Source organism: Rhagoletis zephyria, unplaced genomic scaffold (genome assembly GCF_001687245.7).
Source record: "Rhagoletis zephyria isolate East Lansing unplaced genomic scaffold, Rhagoletis_zephyria_1.1 Rzeph_scaffold_00914, whole genome shotgun sequence".
In the NCBI taxonomy this organism is placed as follows: domain Eukaryota; kingdom Metazoa; phylum Arthropoda; class Insecta; order Diptera; family Tephritidae; genus Rhagoletis; species Rhagoletis zephyria.
Window position 1 is genome coordinate 21,666 of NW_016157998.1, and position 24,579 is coordinate 46,244.

The following is a 24,579-nucleotide window of genomic DNA, read 5'->3' on the forward strand; positions in this document are numbered from 1 at the left end:
GGCGACGGAGTCTCTCTCCCACCACAAATCCAACTCCGAATTTGCGCTCCTTTACATGGCAGCTGTAGTAGACGTCGCAAGGCCCCAGACATTGTTTGCCTTGCCCCGTCCAACGCATTTCTTGGATGGCGGTGATGTCAGCTTTTGTCCTTACGAGGACATCAACCAGCCGGGCAGAGGCACCTTCCCCATTAAGGGTCCGGACATTCCAGGTGCATGCCCTCAAATCGTAGTCCTTTAAACATTTGCCGTGGTCGTCATCATAAGGGGGGGTCTCATCCGAGGCTTTGCCTTGCTTCTTCACTGGAAGTGGTTTTTACGTGGCGGGTCCCAAGCCCAGCGCACAACCCATTGCTGGGACGGGGGTGGTTTCGCAACCAAATACACGTTTATATAGCGAGCCGCTTGCTCCAAGCAGACACCCGCTTGCAGCCGCACCTACTGGTGAACAGACGCTGCAGACTTCAGTGAGCCCTTAAACCGAATAAGTCAGAGTGGCCCCACCGAAGCTCCCTCTCTTTCTGCCGTGACCCAAGGCTCCACTCGGATTGGTTACCGCATCTCGCACATGGGTTGCTCACGTTGCCCAGAGTGCGCGAACGAGGACGCAAGAGTCGGGATTGAGTATAGCCATGCAACTGTAACTACATACCCAGCGCAACGACTATACCCCATTGCACTCCACAGTTTTACGATTGAAAAATATTGATTTTCAAGAGTTTTATGCCATTTTTACGAAAATTGGTTTTTCCCCATATAAAAAACATGGAAAACTTTGAGCGCTGTGAGCAGTCCCTAAATATTTTGATTTCAAAATAAAAAAATAGGGGTATATTTATTTTCGGTTCAGAACAATCCTAGGGGATGGCGGCATTAAAATTCCGACTTTATTATTTTGGACCACCCTAATGTACATACATGCATATATATGTACAAATGTACATATATGAGCATATACGCATCCACATATGCATCTAAGCTTATTTAAGTTTATCTTTTTTTTTAACAAGGTAGGTATTTGTTTGACATATTTGTAATTTTATTTTTTTCTTATAAATTTCTTCCCTTAGTTAGTATGCATATAGAAATATGTAGTAGTTTCTACTATATAGGCCCAAAGGACTCACCCTTTGTTGCAGCAGGTCTTTGTGGGGGCCTGCTGTTGTTGATGCTCTGTGCGGTTGAAAATTCCGCGATGTGACCACTCTGGGGTCATGATCGTTGTAGTTACCGCCCGTTGTTGTTGTTGTTGCTTGGCGGTTGTAAGACGCTGCGGCTTTTGTTAAGCCGGCCGTTGTTGTTGTTGCCCCGTGCGGTTGCGAATGACCGCGATATAACCACTCTGGGGTCGGGGTCGTTGCAGTTGCCGCCCGTTGTTGTTGTTGTTGCTTGGCGGTTGTAAGACGCTGCGGTTGTTGTTAAGCCGGCCGTTGTTGTTGTTGCCTCGTGCGGTTGCATATGACCGCGATGTGACCACTCTGGGGTCGGGGTCGTTGTAGTTGCCGCCCGTTGTTGTTGCTTGGCGGTTGTAAGACGCTGCGGCTGTTGTTAAGCCTGCCGTTGTTTTTGTTGCCCCGTGCGGTTGCGTATGACCGCGATGTGACCACTCTGGGGTCGGGGTTTGTAGTTGCCGCCCGTTGTTGTTGTTGTTGCTTGGCGGTTGTAAGACGCTGCGGTTGTTGTTAAGCCGGCCGTTGTTGTTGTTGCCTCGTGCGGTTGCATATGACCGCGATGTGACCACTCTGGGGTCGGGGTCGTTGTAGTTGCCGCCCGTTGTTGTTGCTTGGCGGTTGTAAGACGCTGCGGCTGTTGTTAAGCCTGCCGTTGTTTTTGTTGCCCCGTGCGGTTGCGTATGACCGCGATGTGACCACTCTGGGGTCGGGATTTGTAGTTGCCGCCCGTTGTTATTGTTGTTGCTTGGCTGTTGTTAAGCCGGCCGTTGTTTTTGTTGCCCCGTGCGGTTGCGTATGACCGCGATGTGACCACTCTGGGGTCGGGATTTGTAGTTGCCGCCCGTTGTTATTGTTGTTGCTTGGCTGTTGTTAAGCCGGCCGTTGTTGTTGTTGCCTCGTGCGGTTGCGTATGATCGCGATGTGACCACTCTGGGGTCGGGGTCGTTGTAGTTGCCGCTCGTTGTTGTTGCTTGGCGGTTGTAAGACGCTGCGGCTGTTGTTAAGCCGGCCGTTGTTGTTGTTGCCTCGTGCGGTTGCGTATGACCGCGATGTGACCACTCTGGGGTCGGGATTTGTAGTTGCCGCCCGTTGTTGTTGTTGTTGCTTGGCGGCTGTAAAACGCTGCGGCTGTTGTTACGCCGGCCATTGTTGTTGTTGCCCTGTGCGGTTGCGTATGACCGCGATGTGACCCGCCCGTTGTTGCTCGGTTTACCTCAGGGAAACTCGCTTCAGATCGCCACCCCTGAAATACATTCAAATATTATTTAAATTAAATTCCTTTTTTTTCACCTTCATAGAGCACTTTTTAAAGAATGGAGTTAAATGTACTAAGTCCTAGTTCTAGTTTTAAGTAATGCACATGTTACAAGTTTAAGGTAGCAATCGCTTGAATTTTCTTGTGAGGTAACGATTTAACCCGTCAAGGCGCAACAGAATTACTTCAAAAAATTACCTTTGACGAATTTGCACTTTATACTTATATTGCATTCACTTAGCCATCAAATTAAATGATAGGAACCAATACTTTAACGACTTCTTCTAGATTTATATGTATAAGGACTTAACTTTTACCAATTGGTTGCGAAAAACAAAACCACTATTCGCACTTGTAAATTTAATATTTTTTGAGGTAGGAAACACCAAGTTATTCATGATTTTAAATTTTAAATATAAGGAAAGAAAATACTTGGGGCACGTGCGCAATTCCCAGGGAACTGCACGCAGGACCACGAATTTCAATTAGCTATTGCGATAGCCCTATTTCTACTCACCTGAGTTTTCCCTTTGCTTAATTTAGACTGCTACGCTTCTCCGTTTGTTATTTTACCGCGTTTAATCGCGAAATACCCATGCACGCCTTTACCGCCCGGCTTCACTTATTTAAACTTTTTATTTTTATTTTATTTTCTCTTTAAATTTTCACGATTTAAAATGTTTCTGCGCGCCGATCGTCACTGCAACTTTATTATAATTAACACCTCTAGTGGCACTTTCATGTCTATGTCAAAACAATCAATGGCCGATTGCGGAGTTGCCAGCAGGTTTTTGTATCCTTGCACTGCGGGAAATTAGGTATTCCATTTGGAAGAATAACGGACGCTGCGTCATTTGGACTAGTTCCGTTACTCTTCCAACTGGAATTTGCCACAGTGCAAGGAGGAATGTCAAAAAAGAATGTTCGAAGCTTTCCTTTACCATGACCCCGGTGAGCAGCCCATCAATAGCTTTGCTTCTTCACTGGAGGATACAGTTATAGCTGACCAACTATCATTTCGATGATAGATGAGCGTTCTATCAGATGGCTTGGAAACGTACTTTTGCCGGACTTAGGCAGTCTGCACACGGGTCGTATAGCTTTAGACGCGTATTAGATGCTACATACGAAATTTGTACGCTTTGACGCCGCACACGTGCATTTAAATGGAGGGCTGTATACGAGTCGTCAACTTCACGAATTCGTCAAAGCAAGCTAGCTGCGAATCGCTTGGCCTACAGCAGTGGTTGTAGCTAGGTGTACGTACGCTTAGAAAAGAGAAAGAAGAAGAAGTTTGTTTACAATTTTACGTGTGCGTGCATGCAGTTCATAAAAAAAAAACCTATCTATACTATATATAAAATTAAAGCCCAAAAAAACGTGAGAGCAAAACAGCCGATGTACTGGGTCGATTTCTATGATTCAGGTTTTAAAATTACCTATTTCTACCGCAATAGGACACAGTGGTATTTTTAAAATGAAATTTTAATAATAAGAATGTTTAATTAAAGTATTAAGTTGATCAACAATACCACGCATTGCTAGACCGTTTGCCCTTCACGCGTTTGTGTTTAGAGAGCATCAACAAACCACATACATATTTCTCTCTATTCTCTTATCTTCTTATACTCAGCTAGCACAGCGCCAGCTTCAGGCATGTAGCGCTGCACCCAAAGCGAAATTTATGTATGTACAAGCAGCGCTACGTTCAAAACAAAGAAACACTGTACATCGTGCATTTCGTTTGGCAACTGTTTTTGTTTTTCTTACTTCAAAATGCTGCTTGCTGCGATATCAGCTCATGCTCACTGTAAGCTTCTTGATGTGGTATATGTATATACATTGATCTTCAGCTTTTCCTTTATTTCATAAAGATGAAGTTCGTAAAAAAAGTTGCCGCTGCGTAGCAAAAACCCAATTTTACATCGCTGCAGTAGCATTAAGAATAAATAACACAAAGAAATGTCTGTCTCGCTTCATGCGAATTCTGCACAAAACACAACTCAACAATGCTAGTTCAACAGATCAACATTCAATCAATCCCATTAGATTTTAATACATGCATACATATGTACATAAGTATGTTCAAATTAGAATTGATAAGGTAAAGTAATTTAGCCCTGTTTTTTTATGGGAATCCTGCCTCTGTCTAGCCGAATCCCATTTTTCCAACGCTGTAGTGGCATGCACAAACAACAGCAAATCAATGATGTACATATGTGTGTCTCTTTCTTGTGCTTCATGGGAATTCGGCACATTGTTTTCGCGAAGTTAATAAATTAGCAAGTGCGTTAAAAGCTGAGTTTTTTGGCTTATACAAAGTGGAGTTTCGTTACTAAATGCAAAAAAATCTTTAAAATAACAGAACAGTGCGAAGTATTTAAAAATGCCTAAAGGTAAAATAAATTTGTCAAGACAAACGAGAGCCGCAAGGGCAATGGCCGGTAAACGGAGAATAACAGCGGCGGCGCGAATAGAAACGATGCCTGCAATCGGAATTAGATCTGCGTTTATTTATCGACCTCAAATCAATTTAAAAGTGGATTTTTACAATAAAAGTATATCTACACATATCCGTGCCGTACCTATCAGTGTCAGTGAAAAATATAATATCGTTGCCCCAGTCCCAAATAGAGTTTTTCAGACCGTCCGGCACATTGCCGTTTTTTAGCGTCAGTGCTGCTTCAGTATTCGTTCCGCAATTTTTTTTACACTCTAAAAATTGCTAGTAAAACTGCTACTGAAAAGTGTTAATTTTCAAATCTGTGTAATAGAGAGAAATATGTATGTGGTTTGTTGATGCTCTCTAAACACAAACGCGTGAAGGGCAAACGGTCTAGCAATGCGTGGTATTGTTGATCAACTTAATACTTTAATTAAACATAAGATGTTCAAGACTGGACTGGATTTTTGAACATGAGACTTTTTAAAATATACACATAAAGTGTTTAAAATTGCCAACGTTTTTAACGCAAAAATACATTCCCTACTAAAAATAAAAATTAAGTACATTTTATGTGTCATTTTGCTCTACGTGACCAATTTGGTATGTAAAAGTAAACAGCCAGTGTTTAATTTTATTAACACGGTATCTAAATTAGCACACATTAGGAGAGGAAACTGGTAACCTCTCTTAATATGCGTTAATTTAAGCAAAAAAAACTTTTACAGCAAATTTTAAACACTTCATCTGTAAACTGTGTAGTTGTGAACACTAAGAAATTTCGATAGAAATTTTTTTATTTAAGTTTTAAGTAATGATTTAACTATACTTTAAAATAGTTAAATTAACGGCCTTAAGGGCAAAATTCACAGTGCTGTACTGAAAACCTGTAGTTAACTGAAGATTCTAAGTTAACTACGCGCCGTGAATTTAGCCTTGAGCGTTTAGAACTCAACAAACAAATTTCAGATTTGTTCTACGCCACACATATGGTCAGTAAAAGTAAAAAAGCAGTATTTAAATTGATTAACACGGTGTGCAAATTTGCATACATTAAGTGATTAAACTGGTTACCTTTTTTAATATGCTTAAATTTAAACAAACATTTTTTAGAGTGTAGTTAACTCGGCAAAGATTTGTTTTTGTCTTTCCCTGACGAGCTGACGGTATTCTATTGCAAATTTTGTTCAATATGGAGGTGAAATTAATCGAGTTGGTACGGAATTATTCAGAATTATATAATTTGGCAATAATTGACAACTGATCATTAGTAAAATAAGTCATCTGGTTTCAGTGAACTTCATTTTAGTGAAAGTACCGGACGACACACTACGAATGTGTGTGAATTGGTATCACTGATCGATGCTGATTGGCTATAATACTGAACTGATACGCGCTGATTTGTGAAGATAGCTCTTAAATTTTGTTATTATCACCAATCGATTACCACACATTATATGTACATACATATGTACTAGGGTTACAATGGCCGCCCATATGAATTATGGATACTAATAAAGGCAAAATTCTTCCCCTGAAGAGATTTTCCCATTTGAGTTTCAAAACGGTTTCTCCTTACCTTTGATGCAAAATTACTTACGAGGCATCGCGAAGCACGCAGGGTATTTGCTAGTAAAACAATAAAATTTGTGCAAATAATAGAAAAATTGCTGAAAGTTAATTAAAGGAATAATAATTTTGCATCTCTTAACATTTTTTGCTTGATACTTTGACGCTTTGAAGTTCCTTCGTGTGCAGATCTTGAGTCGTAGAGGAATCGTTGCTGCAAAAAAAATCTATACGCGTCTAAAGCTATACGAACCGTACGAAGACTGCCTAAATCGCAAAAAAAAATTAAATTTAGGAAATGGGCTATTTGACATCAAAGTACATAATGATAAGTGGTTAAATGGGAAACAGCTCAAGTTTTGCTTTTATGGGCCGTGCTGTTTGATAAAAAAAGGAAATTTTGACGGATCAGGATAAAAATTTGAGCTTTCTCGTCAAAATTTTACCAAGCTCATGGGGCTAAGTAAAATTTGACAGTTTGTAAATATTATCTACGCATAGTATTGTTGGCGGTAATAAAGAGTGAAAATGAAAATGGAAGCTGATAAAAACCACAAAAAACGTACATTACTTGCGATTTATAAAATAGATGTAAATTTTGACAATTTCAGTAACACACAAAAATAGAGCTTTCGCACGAGCGTGTTTGGCTTGTTGCACAGGCCGTATGTCAAAATATGGATAAGGTTGCCGTCCGAAAGTTTTCGTGAAAAGGAAAACGTAGCTGATAACCTACCAAGTTACTCAATAGATGCCAAGATAAAAGCCCTGATATGTATTACTCCCTATATTCTAACATATGTGTCAAGATATACACTCCATCCGGTGAAGACGGGCAGTCACAGACAATTGTCCCGACTATCACTAGCCTCCGCTGGAAAGCTTCTATTAACAAAAAAAAAAGTAACCAAACAAACCTACGGGAACTGGTGACAATCAGCGACAACTATCCACAAGGAAACACAGCTATCGTCAAAAAGTCAGACCTTCACTGAAACTTTAGCGTTGCCGTACGCTCCAGAAAAATTATTAGATGGTGAAATTTCTGGCAAGCTGCTGTGTGCGCTATACGCCGAAGAATAAAGTATTTATATTTTGTGCGGCGAACAGTAACCCATAACAGTGGGCTTGTAACTTTTCCGCTTGGAATTTGCGAAGTGGCATTTTCGTAGTTGTGCATGGGGTAGTGCGCTGCAGCAGAACTGCCACTTTAATGCGGGTAGAAGCTGGAACAGCTTTTTGAGAAACTTAACCCCACCGCACTGCCCTTGCCTACAAACAGAGTTTTTGCTGGCAGAAATGTTCCAGTGTGAAACCGACCATTGGAATGGAGTGCGACGCTCCAACTCTGAAAGTATCCACGGAACCCGCTGATGGTAGCAGAGGCAACAGTTGGCACAGAAGAGATACGACTGTCATGCTTTGTTGAACTCGGCCAAAATCGCTTAGGTGGTTACAGAGGGGCTTCCTCCAATATTTTGCATAGCAAAGAAAGCTTGATTTATTTAATTATAACTGTATAATTAATTGTATTATCCCTCTGATGGGAGTTGAACCCGGACCCTCTTGGCCGCAACTAATTTTATCAAGCGTCTTTGCACACTCAGCTACAGCCATACATGTAAAGGTGTTTTCAAATGTTGAGTTTGAATCAACAGCACAGCGCGCGATTAGTGCATTATGTCATACCATGTATGTGTGTATGTGTTGTCACCGTTGTGCATGCTTTGTATACATATGTATACCTTCTTAATTACATATTAAAAAGCATCCGAGACGTGCAAAACGCCATCCGTGTAGTGAAAAATGTTCATTTTAATACGGGAGTATTTGAATTGAATATTTCCATTATATGTACGTAGTGTATGTATAATGGAAAAATCCATTTGGTTAAGACTTTTCACTTGATTTAAATACGAACATTTTTAAACGGTAATTAATGTTTAAGTCAACACAAAGGGGGTGCCTCCAGTTTTATGTCGACTCTGAATGGCGATTGTATTTTATGGGAAGCTGTTTTTCATTTTCAAGGGTTGCGCACTTTTAACCTGGGGTGTAGCGGCCTATATGCGAAACCTATATTCAGATAAATTTTTTGGATTTTGGTATCGATATTTGGAATATCGAGTCTTTTTATTCCGATATTAATGGGTACCCGATATTTTTAAAGCGATACTTTAAATGAGTACCATATCGATACTTTCGGTTCGATATCGTGTCCCTATCAGCTACCACGCCACACTGAGGTAAGAGCCATGATAAAAACATAGCAAGGTATAACCGTTCTCTCAATTTGTCGGCCATGATTTTTTTTTGAAGTTTGCCAACATTTTAAAATCATATAAAAATGAAAACAAAAAATTGAAATTGTTCGAAATTGTTGTTGCTTGAGATTGAAAATGAAAATGTGTGTGTGAGTTTGTGAGTAAATTTAAAAATTAAATTGTTTGGAAACGTCAAGAATTTTAAAAGTGACTCTCAGCGGTTCTACCTTACTATATTTTTATCATGGTAAGAGCCATGGTAAGAGCCATGATAAAAATATAGTAAGGTAGAACCGCTGAGAGTCACTTTTAAGATTCTTGACGTTTCCAAACAATTTAATTTTTAAATTTACTCACAAACTCACACACACATTTTCATTTTCAATCTCAAGCAACAACAATTTCGAACAATTTCAATTTCTTATTTTCACTTTTATATGATTTTAAAATGTTGGCAAACTTCAAAAAAAAATCATGGCCGACAAATTGAGAGAACGGTTATACCTTGCTATGTTTTTATCATGGTAAGAGCATCAAGCACGCATTATAACGTTGTACCCAAGCATTTAAATACCAAATAAAGATCAAGGACCACTTATTAATTATTAATAATTCGAAACCTTGACTTTTTCTTTCCATAATAATTTACGGCGAGCACTCCATTCCATGTGACGTGTCTCCGCAATAAACATTGGTCCTTTTTCGCCGTTTTTTGTTAGCATAAAATCACTTTCGCAAATTAAAATACAAACGATCGTAAATTATTTTATTGTTTGTGAAGTTTCACATAACTTTTTCTATAAGTTGGTTGGCGAGGAGTAATTAAAACACATTAGAAAACTATAACTGTGTAGTTTGCTGAAACAAATAAAGCATTAGTGGCATATATATATGTAGAAACGTTTAAACGCGAAATCTCTTGTCTAAATTACTTCAATATTGGGCTTGTTTGGTGTGGCTGCTAGTCTAGTGTGACTACTTAAGCTCTCTTTTAATACATGCTTTCAGATTTCTATCGGGATTCACGAGATATTTGGAATTATCGTTTAAATTCTAACCAAATCAAATTTAAAATACCCGCTCTAAAATGGAAACCTTCATAAGATTAGCAGACTTTATAACTGAATTCGAATACGATTACCGCAGTACACCATTCGAAGAGCAAAATAAGCACACCCTTGCAATACAGCAAGAGGAGCTTAGGCCATAATACATAAATAACTGCATCTCGTCACTCCAATGTCATAATATTGACATTTCTAATTGGGATGCAATTCTAACGTATCTTTGTTCGACTGAACTACCAGAACATACATTAGCGCTATGGGAACAGACCATAGAGAATAAAACAGAAATTTCCTAAAGGGAAAGACATGGATAGGTTTTTATCCAACAGGTTTCAGACGCTTGAAACCGTTTCTGGACTAAAGGAGGGAAAAATACGTAAAGAATATAAGCCGGAAAACATACGACCTTTCCCTAAATCACCTTTAAACCAACTAACAATATTTTTATGCAAAATATGCGAAAGTAATGAGCACATACTACGAAATTGCAAACGATTCCACAGACTGGGCACTATTGAAAAAGTCGATTACGTTAAGCACAATATCTACTGCCTGAACTGCTTATCAGCTGAACATACAGTATCAAGATGCACTAGTCCATATAGTTGCGGCACGTGCCATTTAAGGCATCACACGATGCTCCACATTCAAGCAGCTCAGCAAAAACCAACTGCTCATAGGGAATTTCCGAACCCCGAAGATGACCTGGCTTCAACGTCAGAACAGGCTGAAAGAGAAAATAATTCCCAGACTAACAATGTTACCTCATGTCACGCAAATACAAATAAAGGTATGTTATTAGAAACTGCCCTTGTCAATATCCACTACAAAGGCGTTAGTTTTCCAGCTAGAGCACTAATTGACTCTGGCTCTGAGAGCTCGTTCATCAACCGGAGGAGATATTTACCCACAAATAATTTTAAGCGGCATACAGAAGAATGCGCTAAATACGTTTCTTGCCCAAGAGACCATATTCGGTTGGATTCTAACTGGTTGCGCGCAAACACTGAATCCAACCAATAGAAAACGTTCATTTTTCAGCAAAGTTTCAACATTTACTACACACTAGACCAAGGTTAAAAACATTCGGCAGGGGCCGATATATTCTGAGCCAAATTTAATTAACTCAGAAGGTAGGCGACTTACGCCCTCAGATGGACCCCCAAACACCAAAATATTCAGGAAAGGGAAAAATTTTCGTATACAAACGCCAAAACCACGGCAAGTCTTCATATACCATTCTTTGGGACCTAAGAAACAATCATGGTGGTACGAACGTAAACTCCGAACAATTCGCAAAAACACCACCAATCACCCTTTCCTACACGACCCAGAGAGTGCGAAAGTGGTTGCGAAAAAAAACAACCTCAACAATTAAGCCCCATACGCAATGCCGCAGTACAGAGCAACAATACCACAATTCAAAACAAACAGGGAGCAAGATCCTACTACAAAACTAACAAATTCCACTTCTTTAGAACAAAGGATTCCACTACTTGCCGCAAACCAACATGTAGTCCACTGCATCTACACTCCTACGTGCAACAAAATTATTTTCTCAAGAAGGGTGCAAGAACACCAAGAGAACCTTTATCTTCAATCTACTAGCGAAATAAGTAAGTTAAACTTTTGTTGTCACCCTTTATAATTAAAACTTATTTTCGCGAACCAGTCGAATGACCATTCAACAACTTGCTACAATCATTTCGATATGCAGTTCCTACGTAAGTCATACCGTGTTCCGAATACAAGTTTCAGTGAATAATGGTGGGCTGACTTTGGAAAATTTAGGGGGTAGAACAAGTACTTACTTAGCTTAAAGGTAGAACTCTCTCATTTTCAAATATACCACTCTTATAGTAGATACCTTAATAGCTTTAATGAAATATGTACACAAAATTATATCTCCACGTTCGAGCAAATGCACGAAATTCGTATGTATTTGTCCAGCCGCTTATTCTCATTTGCAAGGAGATAATGCACGAGTTAATGCAATGGCCACTATGGTGTAGTGGTAAGCAGTGCGCGCTTTCATACATCAGCACCTGGGTTTAAGCCCTGGTCAAAGCAACATCCCAAAAAATATGGAAAAAGGTTTTTTTCTTAACAGCGGTCGTCCCTCGGCAGGCAATGGCAAACCTCCGAGTGTATTTCTGCCATGAAAAACAGCTTCTCATAAAACTACAATCGCCGTTCGGAGTCGGCGTAAAACTGTAGGTCCCTCCGCTTTGTGTGACAACATCAAGGCGCGCGCCACAAGTCGGAGGAGAAGCTCGGCCAAACACTAACATATGTGTAAGCACCAATCTATTATTATTATTATTAATGCCAATAAAGACGGTTTATGCAGATAAGTGAGCCAGTTTGTACACCATATAAAATTTATGTACATATACATACGTACATATTTATCAAAATATTCAGAATGACGAGTTGAATTGGTTCAGCCGTGTCTCTTTGTAAACATGTTAACTCGAACAAAATTTAGATATTTCAACGAAAGTCAGGGCCGAAGTTGCCTTTGGTATAATTTAGGTTAGTATTCAATTTTGGCGAAAGCTGTCAATAACAGTATTTTTGTATTATTATTTATTTTTAAGAATTTCGCTGTTCAAATTTACATGTCAAATATATCAACAAATATTTGTGGGTACTTTTGCACCAGTCGTTGCTTATGGGTTAATGACAAAAAAATCCTATATATGCACAATATTTCATGTATTAGTTCTCAAATAAGCTTATTGTCAATGGTTGGTTTACTGTATACTGTGGTATCCAATACTTGTCAGCAAATGAAAATAATGCAATTGAATTGCTATCTGAATAGTACTTAAGGGTTTGCATTGATCATTGACAAGCGCTTAGCGAACCCATGATGGCCCTACACCTCTACCCCAATTACTCTGACAATTGCTGTGTATCGTCGCCGACGTCACATGCAATTGCAGCAGCATCAACAACTGGGGCAATAATAAAAACACGTTTGCTATTGCAGCACCTAATTCTAATTTACTTTGCCAAAATACAAAAATATTACCCAAGAATAAGATGGAGAATGATGTTTCTCAGAAACAATATCTTTTAGGAATAGTTATGTATATTTAGAGGGACAGACGTATGCATTTACATATATATGTATAAATGTGGCCACTCTGAACTTTACACATAGGCTCTGGCAACCATTCGAGCTAGCAAACTCTTTTTCTCGATCTTCATTTTTTGACATTCTTTTTTGCTCTGCGTTTTTCCTTCTTCTCTGGAGGACATCGTAAGCGATAACACGCAATTTTGTAAAAGTGTAAAAAATAGTAGATTTTAAATCAATAAATATTCCGATAATCAACTACGATTAGTACCATTTATTTCTGTGAGTTAAATCTGCTAAATTGGTGACCCCGACTTGAGCGAATATGGAAGGTAAAGATTCCGCCAATGGCAGCCAAAACCACCACTCCGGAGGCCTTGCTACGCATATTTCTAACGACGAACAACACGTGGGAGCAACTTTTGTAATCCCAAAGATTAATCCACCAAGTATGGCCGATACTCACATCGAATCGTACTTGATGTCGTTAGAGTTATGGTTTGCGGCCTCAGGCATTATATCCGACTTGAAAAAATATAATATGGTAATGGCGCAAGTTCCACCTTGAAAATTGATGGAGCTACAAAATATAATCAGCGAATTACCCCAACAAAATAAATACGATAATTTCAAAGAAAAGCTAATTCAGCATTTTGCAGAAAGCCAGCAACGTCGTTTACAAAAAGTTGTATCCGAGATGCCGCTCGGCGACTTAAAGCCGAGTCAATGGCTTTGCGAAATGAAATGCGTTGCTGGACAATCTCTCGGCGAAAATATCCTTATTGATCTTTTGACAGCTCGATTACCAGCTCAAGCACGAGCTACAATTATCGCATCAGAGCATAAAATAATAAGAAAAGCCAACATTGCGGACGACATCGTGGAATCACTAAACCTCGGTGAAAGTTGTTATTCAGATTCGCACCTATGAACGGTAGCTAGATATAAAAACAGCAGCGAAAACAAATCAGCACTTGAAACGTTACAGCTCGGAGTAGCGCAACTGCCTCAAAAGCTCAATAATTACACCGTCAACCACGATTCAGTACGAAACCGTGTACGAAATCTTCCACGAAAGTCTCAGTGTGCCAAAACAGGTAGAGAAATTTGCTGGTATCATCTTACATATGGTAACGATGTTCGAAGCTGTCGCAAACCTTGCTGCTTTTGGAACATGCCTAAGAAGCAAGGACACACAGAACCCGTTGAAGCTGCTCTTAACAAACGCCATCACACAGCTTCAATTAACCTTCTCAAAATCGCCGACACATGCAACAACATTAAAATTCTAATCGACGTTTCTGTGCTCCCACAAGCCTTCAAATTCGCGAAAGTCAACACAACCAACATGCGCCTTTACGCAGCTAATGGAACAGAAATTAAAGTATTTGGGGAAACGATACTCAAGCTCAACCTTGGACTACACCGCCGCTTCGAATATAAATTTCTGATCGCCGACGTAAACACGTGCATCTTAGGTGCTGATTTTATGAAACATTACGGATTATTAATCGACGTTAAATGCAAACGTCTTATAGATAATTCAACGAATCTACAAGCAAATTGCGAACCCTCAAACATACCAGGTATGCTAATTAAATCGTTTAACGCTTCGTTGCCATTACCCCTCACTTCTCAACAAAAGCCAGGCAACTTCGCCGAATTTTATATCACCCACCATATCGAAACATCCGACCAGCCTATATTTTCGCGCCCAAGGCGACTGTCGCCTGAAAAACTTCAAGCTGCCGACCATCATCCAGTTGCTGGGCGAGTCCGATGCACATGATTCCAAAATCAAACGGAACATGGAGGCTTTGCGGGAACTATCGCGAACTAAACGCGATCACTATTCCTGATAGATATCCGCTCCCGTTTCTGCAGGATTTTACTTCAATCCTTTGCGGCAAATCAGTTTTTTCGAAGGTTGATTTACAAAAGGCCTTCCACCAGGCTCCCGTTCATCCCGAGGACATTCAGAAGACTGCAATAACAACTCCTTTCGGACTGTATGAATTCCCATTCATGACGTTTGGCCTGCGCAATGCGGCGCAAATGTTTCCACGTCTAATTTTCCAGGTTGTGCGGGGCTTAGATTTCGTAGTCGCCTATGTCGATAACATCTGCGTCGCCTCTAACGATTTAAGGGCCGGTTACTCAATGTCTGGTTAACACTAATCTCCGGTAAAACATCGTTATCGACGTTACCGACTCCATGTTATATGCATGGAGCCGAACACGTCGATAATGATGTTTAAACGGAGATTAGTGTTAACCACATATTGAGTAAACGGCCCTAAGTGAACACCAAAAACACTTACGCTTATTGTTCGAACGGTTACGTGCATACAACCTGAAGATCAGTATTTCAAAATGTGAATTCGAAAAGAGTAAACTGGTCTTTCTGGGTCATGAAATTTCAGACAAAGGAATTATGCCGATTAAGGAGCGGGTAGCAGCCATTAAAAAATTTCAAATTGCCAAATACTGTAAAAGAATTAAAGCGATTCTTGGCCATGATAAATTTTTATCGGCGGTTTATTCCGAAAGCAATCGATACGCAAATTCCCTGTTCGCCATGACACCAGGTAAAAAAAGGACCACAATTCCAAGATCCAGTGGAATTCAAAACCCATGGACGCGTTCGCATAATGTAAACGCCAATTAGTGAATGCAACAAGTTTCGCACACTGCCGGTGCAGTTTTACACCAGATTGTCAATGGCGATATTCCACCCCAGGGGTATTTCTCGCGGAAATTCGACAAAGCACAGGTCCGGTACAGTACTTATGACCGCGAATTAACTGCCATTTTTATGGCTGTTCAATACCTTCGGTACATGTTGGAGGGTCGAAATAGCCACATATACACCGACCATAAACCCTTGACGTACGCGTTCCGGCAAAAGCTGGAGAAGCTTCGTGTCACCAAGCTCGACAACTCGACGCTATTAGTCATACTACCACCGACATTAGACACGTTGAGGGTCCATCTAATGTCACAGCTGATCTTCTTTCACGCTTTGAATCAGTTCAACTTGCACCGTCTCTTAGATTTCAGCGCCTTACCAGACGACCAAACAAAGGACGAAGAGCTCAAGGCTGTTCTACAAAATTGCTATTAAGGTAAAATTTCATTCATTGTCTCTCAAACAGTTTCCGGTACCGGAGACCAACAAACTATTATATTGTGATGAATCTACAAAAAATATTCGGCCATTCGTATCAAAGGCTTTTCGAAATCAAGTGATGTTATCTATACATAACCTTGCGCGTTCCCGGACAAACGTTTCACCCATATAAACATTGATATTGTTGGCCCCTTCACATCTTTTTAAGGACAGAGGTACTGTCTTACCATCATTGACCGGTTCAAGCGATGGCCTGAAGCCATCCCGATTCCGGACGTGACAATTAAGTCAATTGTGGATGCACTAGTGTTTCACTGGATCGCGCGTTTCGGAGTGCCCACATACATTACGGAAACAGAAGTAGTTAACCAATTACGAGAGGCTATGAGGCACCTACGTCCACATCCTACAGCATGGCATGTGAATAAGAGTGTATTTGTTCCACAAGAGCTCTTTAAATGCACACATGCTCTTATTCGAAATGACTCGATAAAATCATCAGTAAGCAGACCATACGATGGTCCTTATGAAATTTTAAATAGAAGTAGCAAATTCTACGAGATCTTCGTTGACGGGAGGAAAACAAATGTATCGGTTGATCGATTGATGCCGGCATACCTTATCAACAACGATGAAGACATCACAAACCAACACGTTCAACAATCAGTTTTAAGGGAAACCGGATCCGGTCGACGAGTTCATCATCCCACTACATGATTCAATAATACAAGGTTAGATAATTATTGACAGCTGCGGTTTGACACTCCCTTACAAAAGGTTGCATTTACGAAGGACAGAGAAAGGGCAAGAATGCAATCCCTTGTTTCGAAAATGGTAGTAGAAAAGTACGCAAAGTAGGCAGTTAGTAGTGAAATTCCTTTCGTAAATTCCAATCTATTTGCAGGAAATCTGGCATTTTAAACGAAATGTTGAACGTAGTATTGATATATCTACGTTAATTACGTAATTTAGATGCTATTTAGCCGTATAAAAACTGCAAAATGACTCAAAATTAAAATAAGACTACTATGAGATTGATGTAAACATCCAATGCTTATGTTTTCATCAGTTAAATATGCTTCATATGCATATACAAATAAACATATTGCACAAAAGCTTATACTTTTATTTCACACCAAAGCTACACTGTTTCCATGTAAATTTGCAAAGAAGCAACACGGTGCCACTGCTAAGGGAGCGGTGCGAGAGAGACAACTGTCAGTTTATCGAACCTTGTATTATTGAATCATGATCCCACTAGACTGAACGACTTCGAACTCGTCTAAAGGGGGAGTAATGTGGCCACTCTGAACTTTACACATAGGCTCTGGCAACCCTTCAAGCTAGCAAACTCTTTTTCTCGATCTTCATTTTTTGACATTCTTTTTTGCTCTGCGTTTTTCCTTCTTCTCTGGAGGACATCGTAAGCGATAACACGCAATTTTGTAAAAGTGTAAAAAATAGTAGATTTTAAATCAATAAATATTCCGATAATCAACTAAGATTAGTACCATTTATTTCTGTGAAATAAATGTGCTAAATAGATGGGCATGCATGCATACTTGCATACTTGTATGCTAGGCAGTACTAAAAGTTAGCCAATTCCTTCCTTATATAACTTTTAAATATGATCTGAATTTACGGTTTAATGCTTTCACCGAAATGAAATGCATCTGTAAATTTTCCAGATTAAGACCATGATGCAATATTGGGCTGTTTTTGCTTACGCGTAAAAGCACATTCAGCGCATTAAGCTCTAAATGCTTCTCTAAATGTACATTTATCCATACAATATTCGTCACCTAAATGCAACTAAATGCAACTAAATTTTTGCATTAAGAATCTAAATGCTAAAAGCAACCCTGTGATCTTCCAAAATTTCCACGATTCGAACATAGTTTAATGAGAGAAAGTGGCAACATTGCTTTTTCGAGTTTACAGTGGCTAGCTGCGTTTCAGTAATCGCCGATCGAGATTTCATTTATTATTTTACATTATTTGGATAAAGAAAAGTTAAGCAAATTCAACATCGATGTGATGCTGATAGAAATCTGGACCAATCTGTGATCAACTCTGTTTGTTTTGTTTCCTGATTAAATGAGGAAATCTTAGTTGACAGCACCGACAAATGAATATATACATAAACAAATGTTCGGTTATGGTTAAAACAATTCAAGTTTTTGTATTGAATTTTTGGTTAAAAATTTATTTTTTCCTTTTCAGTAGGGTTTTTGCACATTATCTTCAGCGTGAGAATTGATCTTAATAGATACGTATCTGAATAAGCGACTGGAATACGGCTGTTTGTCAAAAGCATACGATTTCGAACCCGCGTAAATGTTCATTTGCTCAATGCGATGGCATGAACGTCCTTCGAAAACATATGTTCGAAAGTGCTAAATGTTGCATTTTAAATGCAGCAAAAACGCTGCATAATACAAGGTGGTATCAGTTGTGACAGCCCGATCTGACACAGCCTTTGCTAAGTAAATAAGAAGAAAAACAGGAAGAAATTTATCCCCATTTGGGGGAAAAATATACAATTTCATATTTTTTTCCAAACAAAATTTGCTTNGTTGCCAAAAATGGAAGAACTGAACTTGGTTGACATGTGGTTTCAACAAGATGGCGCTACATGCCACACAGCTCGCGATTCTATGGCCATTTTGAGGGAAAACTTCGGAGAACAATTCATCTCAAGAAATGGACCGGTAAGTTGGCCACCAAGATCATGCGATTTGACGCCTTTAGACTATTTTTTGTGGGGCTACGTCAAGTCTAAAGTCTACAGAAATAAGCCAGCAACTATTCCAGCTTTGGAAGACAACATTTCCGAAGAAATTCGGGCTATTCCGGCCGAAATGCTCGAAAAAGTTGCCCAAAATTGGACTTTCCGAATGGACCACCTAAGACGCAGCCGCGGTCAACATTTAAATGAAATTATCTTCAAAAAGTAAATGTCATGGACCAATCTAACGTTTCAAATAAAGAACCGATGAGATTTTGCAAATTTTATGCGTTTTTTTTAAAAAAAAAGTTATCAAGCTCTTAAAAAATCACCCGTTATATGCGTAATGCATTGAAACAACATGTGTATATCTGTAAAGAATAAAGGGAATGCCGCAGTATACTAAAGCCAGCCATTCGACATAAGCTACTTTTCCATACGAACACAGTGACTCACACTCAAATCATAGAGTGATATTATCACAGTATTCCAAGGTGTATTAAACAAGGTGGTGTTGGGGCGACAGCTGGGTTTTTCGCCGCGGAGGCCATTACGTCAAAATGATGTGTTTGTTGTAATTCATACCAATGACAGTATGGACATCAGCGTATAATTTGTTAGTGTAATTTTTTACTTATATACGGCCAACACCACCTTGTTAAATACGCCTTGCAGTATTCCCAATGATTTTTCATTCTATATCGGTATCGAAAAAATATCGATGTCTGCAAAAAAAACATTATCGAGTATCGATACTGACATCGATATATTTGCAGCTCTACGAGCTGCCAACCGATAACACCTTGCATTATTGCATCATAGATTAAGACGACTCTTCTTGTATTTTTTTTTTTTGGTTCAGATGCTTTGTAGGGCTTTCGCACGAGGCGATTTTTCAGGCAACTTTTAGTTGAAAGTAAAAATCGCCTCGTTCGAACGGCCTTTCAACTAATCGCTTTCAACAAAGTTGGTCGCCAGCCAACTTTGAGCTCGTTCAACTTTTTTTCCTTGCAACCCTGTGTTTGTTTACATTCTGTATCAGTGTTGGAAAATAAAATTGTTCCTTCAGTACGAAATCTATACAAAAAATGTACTTTTCGGCTATAAATTGTACATACTTTTTAATTCGCTCATATATTTTCTCAGTATATTCCCTTCAAGACCAATGATTTTATGGTATTCATGAGAAAGTTTTATTGTTTATGTACATACGTTTACGTATTTTACACTTTTACAAATTGATTCCACGCGCACATGTACTGCATTTAACGCAAATATGTATGTACACATTTTCAGGTATACATCTTAACAAAAAGCATATTTAAGTTATTATTTATGGATAAAAGAGACATTTTCCTTTGGATTCAGTACTAAAATTTTACATTTTAATAGCACTTCAAGTGCTTATCAAAACTTTGCGACAAGATTTGACCATTTATCTTATTATTATTCAATTTTAATTATTTTTTTTAAATACTGTTTATATTTTAAGAAAAGCCGTACAAATCCAAGGTTCAAACTTTGTGCAACATTAAAAAAAACTAACAACACTTTCGTAAAAATTTCGAACTTTTTAATTCGATTTCCTAGATTTATTTTGAGTGTGCGGTTTTTAGCCCATTAAATTTTAATATAACTAAGTTTTTTAAGATTTCTTTGATGAAGGTGTTGCTAATTTTCTGACAGCTGACATCGTCGACAAAAAAAATTGCCAAGTTCAACAGTATGTCCCAGCTACTTTAAAATTTTTACGAAAGTATGTTGTCTTTTGGCTGTTTCGCAAAGATTTAATCTTGGGTTTATACAGTTTTTCTTAAAGAATACATTATATTTTATAAACAGATAATTAAAATTAAAGAATAATAAAATAAATAGTAAAATCTTGTCAATATGTGAGTGCCGTAAAGGTATTATATTTAAGAAAATCTCTTCTTAAAACTAACGAAGGCTTTGTTTCTATATGAAGCTGACTTCGACATTTTGTTTTAATAAAACTTAGTATCGAAAAGTTTCTTTAAAAATTTGCCTAGGCTATATTATACTGGTTCGTTCAAGCCATTTTTCAAAACAAAACAACAAAAGAGAATACAAAAAATTTCTTGCTGTGAATTTTCAGAGCTATATATATTTAGTATTGATTACAAAATTGTACTAAAAAGTACTGCGTAGTAGGAAAGTATATTGTAAATGAAATTGTATCAAACAAGTACAATTATACCAAAAATGCCAACACTGTTCTGTATACATACTTTTTCTTCTTTTCTACTTTTTACTCTTATTTTATCTTTCAGCTTCGCTAAAAGCACTTCTACCAACGCTTGGCTTACCAAATTTACGCCAATTGATAAAATTTTGCGATTTAAATTCATTTTAAATAATGTAAATAACTATTCGTGTTGAATTGAAAATCGCCTCGTCTGAATAGGGATAGCAACTTTATCACTTTCAACTTCTCATTCAACTCCGTATTCAACTTTTGTTGCCTGTAAAATCGCCTCGTGCGAATGCCCTATTGGTAAGCGCCATTTATTGTTTTCGATCGCAGCATAGTTCTGCTACATACATACATAAGTAATGAGATTCCATAAAGCCCTCACCAAATTCGCTCAATAATATATCTTCAGCATTGTCATAAGAAAATAGTTACTTACTGTCCCAACGACTACATCCAAGATACGTGGAATCGAAAATTTTAAATTAAATGTGGTCAATTTACTTAACATATGCTTAATATTCGAGCACGGAATTCTCTTGGGCATACATACAGATGTACAAAAAATGTATATACTTTTATATAATTCAATTCAGCAATACCTAAAAATGTGGTGGTCATATGTGACTTCGCTGCTATGAGCACCGTGCCCATCGGTACACCCAAACCGATTCAAACCTAGTGTCATATCATCAGGAGAGGTGAAGGAGATACTGTGAAACCTTGCGTTAGGGCTCCAGCAAGCGTAGTCAACCATTTGACGAAAAGCTTTGTTAGGCAACATCCATAAACGCTTGCCAGATACGATTTGATGCCGCTGTTATAGCCGGCTTTCAAGGACCACTTAAGTAGACGCCTTAGTATTACTTACCTTTCGAACTATTCGATGACACTGAAAGGAATATTCGCGGTAAAGATCTGTGGCGTTTACATTAAATGTGTAGCAAATACCTTCTTCGATGTGGGAGCGTGGGAGGAGTTCATGATATTCACGTGACGTAACAAAAAAAGTAGTATGAGACGATAAGTTGAGTATTGCGGATATAGATAGGAGTGTGAGGAATTCTTCCAACTCCTCACCACTAACATTTTTCAATTCAATGATTCGACTTGCCGTCATTCCATTTCCTGTAAGCGCTTAATGTGATATTTGATCAAGATTTTGAAGCCAAGAATACGCAAAGGAAAAGTATTCTCTCTTCTACGAAGCGGCGATGTATTGGCGTACACAAAGTATACATATTTGTTTAATATTCTTCCCAGCCGCTTAAAGTGTGTTTGCATTGTTCAACTTTGGGTTCAAAAAAAGTTGAATGGCTAAAAATATCAAAATATGAAAAAACATCAAAATATTCGCCATAAAAAGGTGTTTTCTTGTTCTTCTTTGCATCCAACTTTTGGTTGAATGGCCTTCCAACTAATTGCTTTCAACAAAGTTGGTCGCCAGCCAACATTTAGCCATTCAACTTTTTTTTTCGTGCAACCCTGCGTTGAGTTGAACGCAAATGTTGAACGCAAAGTTGAACAATGCAAACACTGCTTTATGTTGCTGCATTTATTGGTTGGGACTGTTTATCTTTTCTAGTCAAGGCTCTATTTTATCAGAATGAAAATCCATTGTGCTCATTTCTAAATTGAACAGGGAAACCGAACAATCTGTGAAGAGTTACTGCGTTCCAGAACGTCTACGATTTGCAGGTTTCGCAGGATTTAGTCCAAAGTCGTTCCCGTACGCCACGTTCACATAAGGTTTATTAAAGGCGAAAAGAGCTGTTCCTGTAAAACCTGCAAATCGTGAAGTACGGGAACAGGCTAAGTAATAGAAATTTGATTAAAAACAAGTAAGAAAGTCTAAGTTCGGGCGGAGCCGAACATTAAATACCCGGCGCAAGTATTAATTAAATGGTTTTTCACCTTTCCGAAGGCTACCGCTACATGGTAAGCAGGGGTGTATCAATTTTTAGTAAATTAGCGTGCTTAAATTTCGAAATATCGCAGTTTCAAGCATTTCTGAAATTTACCGTTATATGAAAAGCGGCCGTAATTTCAGTCCGATTTCAATAATTTTCAACGTTTTGCTTTTATGTGGCAAGCACAATAAAAATACCGAATTTGGTACAAATTGGTAGAACAGTTACCGATATACATATATGTGATTATAAGTGGGCGGTGCCACGCACATTTTCCAAAATTTTACCATAGACGTATTTCTTGGTAAAGAACTGTTGCAAGCATCAATTTTGAATAAATTACCTTTAATATTTACTGATTTATCGAAGATTTTGTATTTCTCTAAACGACCGTTATATGGGATGTAGGCGTGGTTATTGTCCGATTTTTTAAATTTTCGGCCATTTAGTATGCTGTACCAAGGCCAACAGCTGCGCCAACCTTGGAAGAAATTGGTGCAGCGGTTAACAAGATACACACATGTAACCATAAGTGGGCGTGGCTACGCCCATTTTCCAAAAATTTAAAATATTCTTATTTTTCGTCTAATTTTAGTAAATATCAGTTTTGAGTGAATTATCTTCAGTAGTTACTAAAATATCGCAGTTTTCGTATTTCTGGAAATTACCGTTATATGGGAAGTGGGCGTGATAACAGTCCGATTTCGCCTATTTTCAATACCAACCTACCTTGGATTAACGGAAACCTACACACCAAATTGCGTTGAGATATCTCAATTTTTGTTTGAGTTATCGTGTACACGGACGGACGGACAGACGGACAGACGGACCGACAGACAGACATGGCTTAATCGATTTCTCTTTTCATTCTGATCATTTATGTATACATTTGTCTATATCTCTCTCGATTCGTTTTGGCTGTTACAAACAACCGTTATTTGAACAAAATTAATATACCCTTGTGCACAAGTGCGCTCGGGTATAATAAGGAGAATTGGAATATATTAAAGTATTCCAAATTACACTACTTACAGCCTCGTGGTGATTTATTGAATGACATTTATGTCAATCAGGAAATTGTTAAGGGCCGGTTGCTCAAAGCCTGGTTGGCACTAATCCCCGATTAAACATCGTTATCGACGTTACCGACACCGTGTTATATATATGGAGTCGAAAACGTCGATAACGATGTTAACTGGTGATTGGTGTCAACCAGGCTTTGAGCAACCGGCCCTAAGTATGCCACTGCAGTGTAACCAGTGATGAAAAAATTAGTACAATTATACCCACTTTAAGCCTACATACTTAAGTTGAAAGTGCTTTCGGTACAAGCATGCAGTTTAAGCATATTTTTTGCAATTTAGGCGCATAAAATCCTGTTTTAACGCATTATCTTTTACTTTTCTTGGCCTAATATGAAAATGTATGCACCCATATTTGCTCTTTATGCACATATATATACGTAGGCACATTTTTTCGAATAAAGTACCGGTTGCAAAATGTGACTTTTCATCTCTAAGTAGAGCACAGCTGTCAAGATGAGCGCCATCTACCGCAATCGTTAGAAAACTATACAACTAGCAAGGCACACCAACATATATATGTGAAATAAAGGTGAATTTTTTTTCTTTTGGTGGTAGGCCTTTGTGTTTATTGTCATATTAACCCCAACTACGATATTAAAGCAAATATATTATAATGGTCGATACAATTTGGCAGACCACAGATGTGAGCATAGAAACCG

General features: G+C 38.6%; 1 protein-coding gene across 3 annotated transcripts; it reads right to left on the reverse strand.

Annotated features, from left to right (window-relative positions):
• Window positions 1–1,928: 1,928 nt before the first annotated feature.
• On the reverse strand, window positions 1,929–22,189 carry LOC108362039 (uncharacterized). Of its 3 annotated transcripts, XM_017614870.1 has the most exons (3): window positions 21,877–22,189; window positions 21,797–21,817; window positions 1,929–2,415 (listed from the first exon to the last, which is right to left on the reverse strand). In XM_017614870.1, the coding sequence occupies exons 1-3, from the start codon at window positions 22,043–22,045 to the stop codon at window positions 2,402–2,404; spliced, it is 204 nt and encodes a 67-aa protein (XP_017470359.1). In that variant the 5' UTR covers window positions 22,046–22,189; the 3' UTR covers window positions 1,929–2,401. The 3 variants fall into 3 exon arrangements, 2 of the variants coding, with proteins under 2 accessions (XP_017470359.1, XP_017470358.1); XR_001847407.1 differs by lacking the exons at window positions 21,797–21,817; window positions 21,877–22,189 and adding an exon at window positions 2,945–3,261; XM_017614869.1 differs by having other exon boundaries at window positions 21,797–22,189.
• Window positions 22,190–24,579: the final 2,390 nt, after the last annotated feature.

Excerpts from the sequence above, each read along its gene's own strand:
- LOC108362039 (XM_017614869.1), bottom strand. The coding sequence starts at position 22,045 with ATGACGGCAAGTCGAATCATTGAATTGAAAAATGTTAGTGGTGAGGAG. Across the intron at positions 2,416-21,796 it reads GTCATCGAATAGTTCGAAAG|GGGTGGCGATCTGAAGCGAG; the intron begins GTAAGTAATACT and ends AATGTATTTCAG.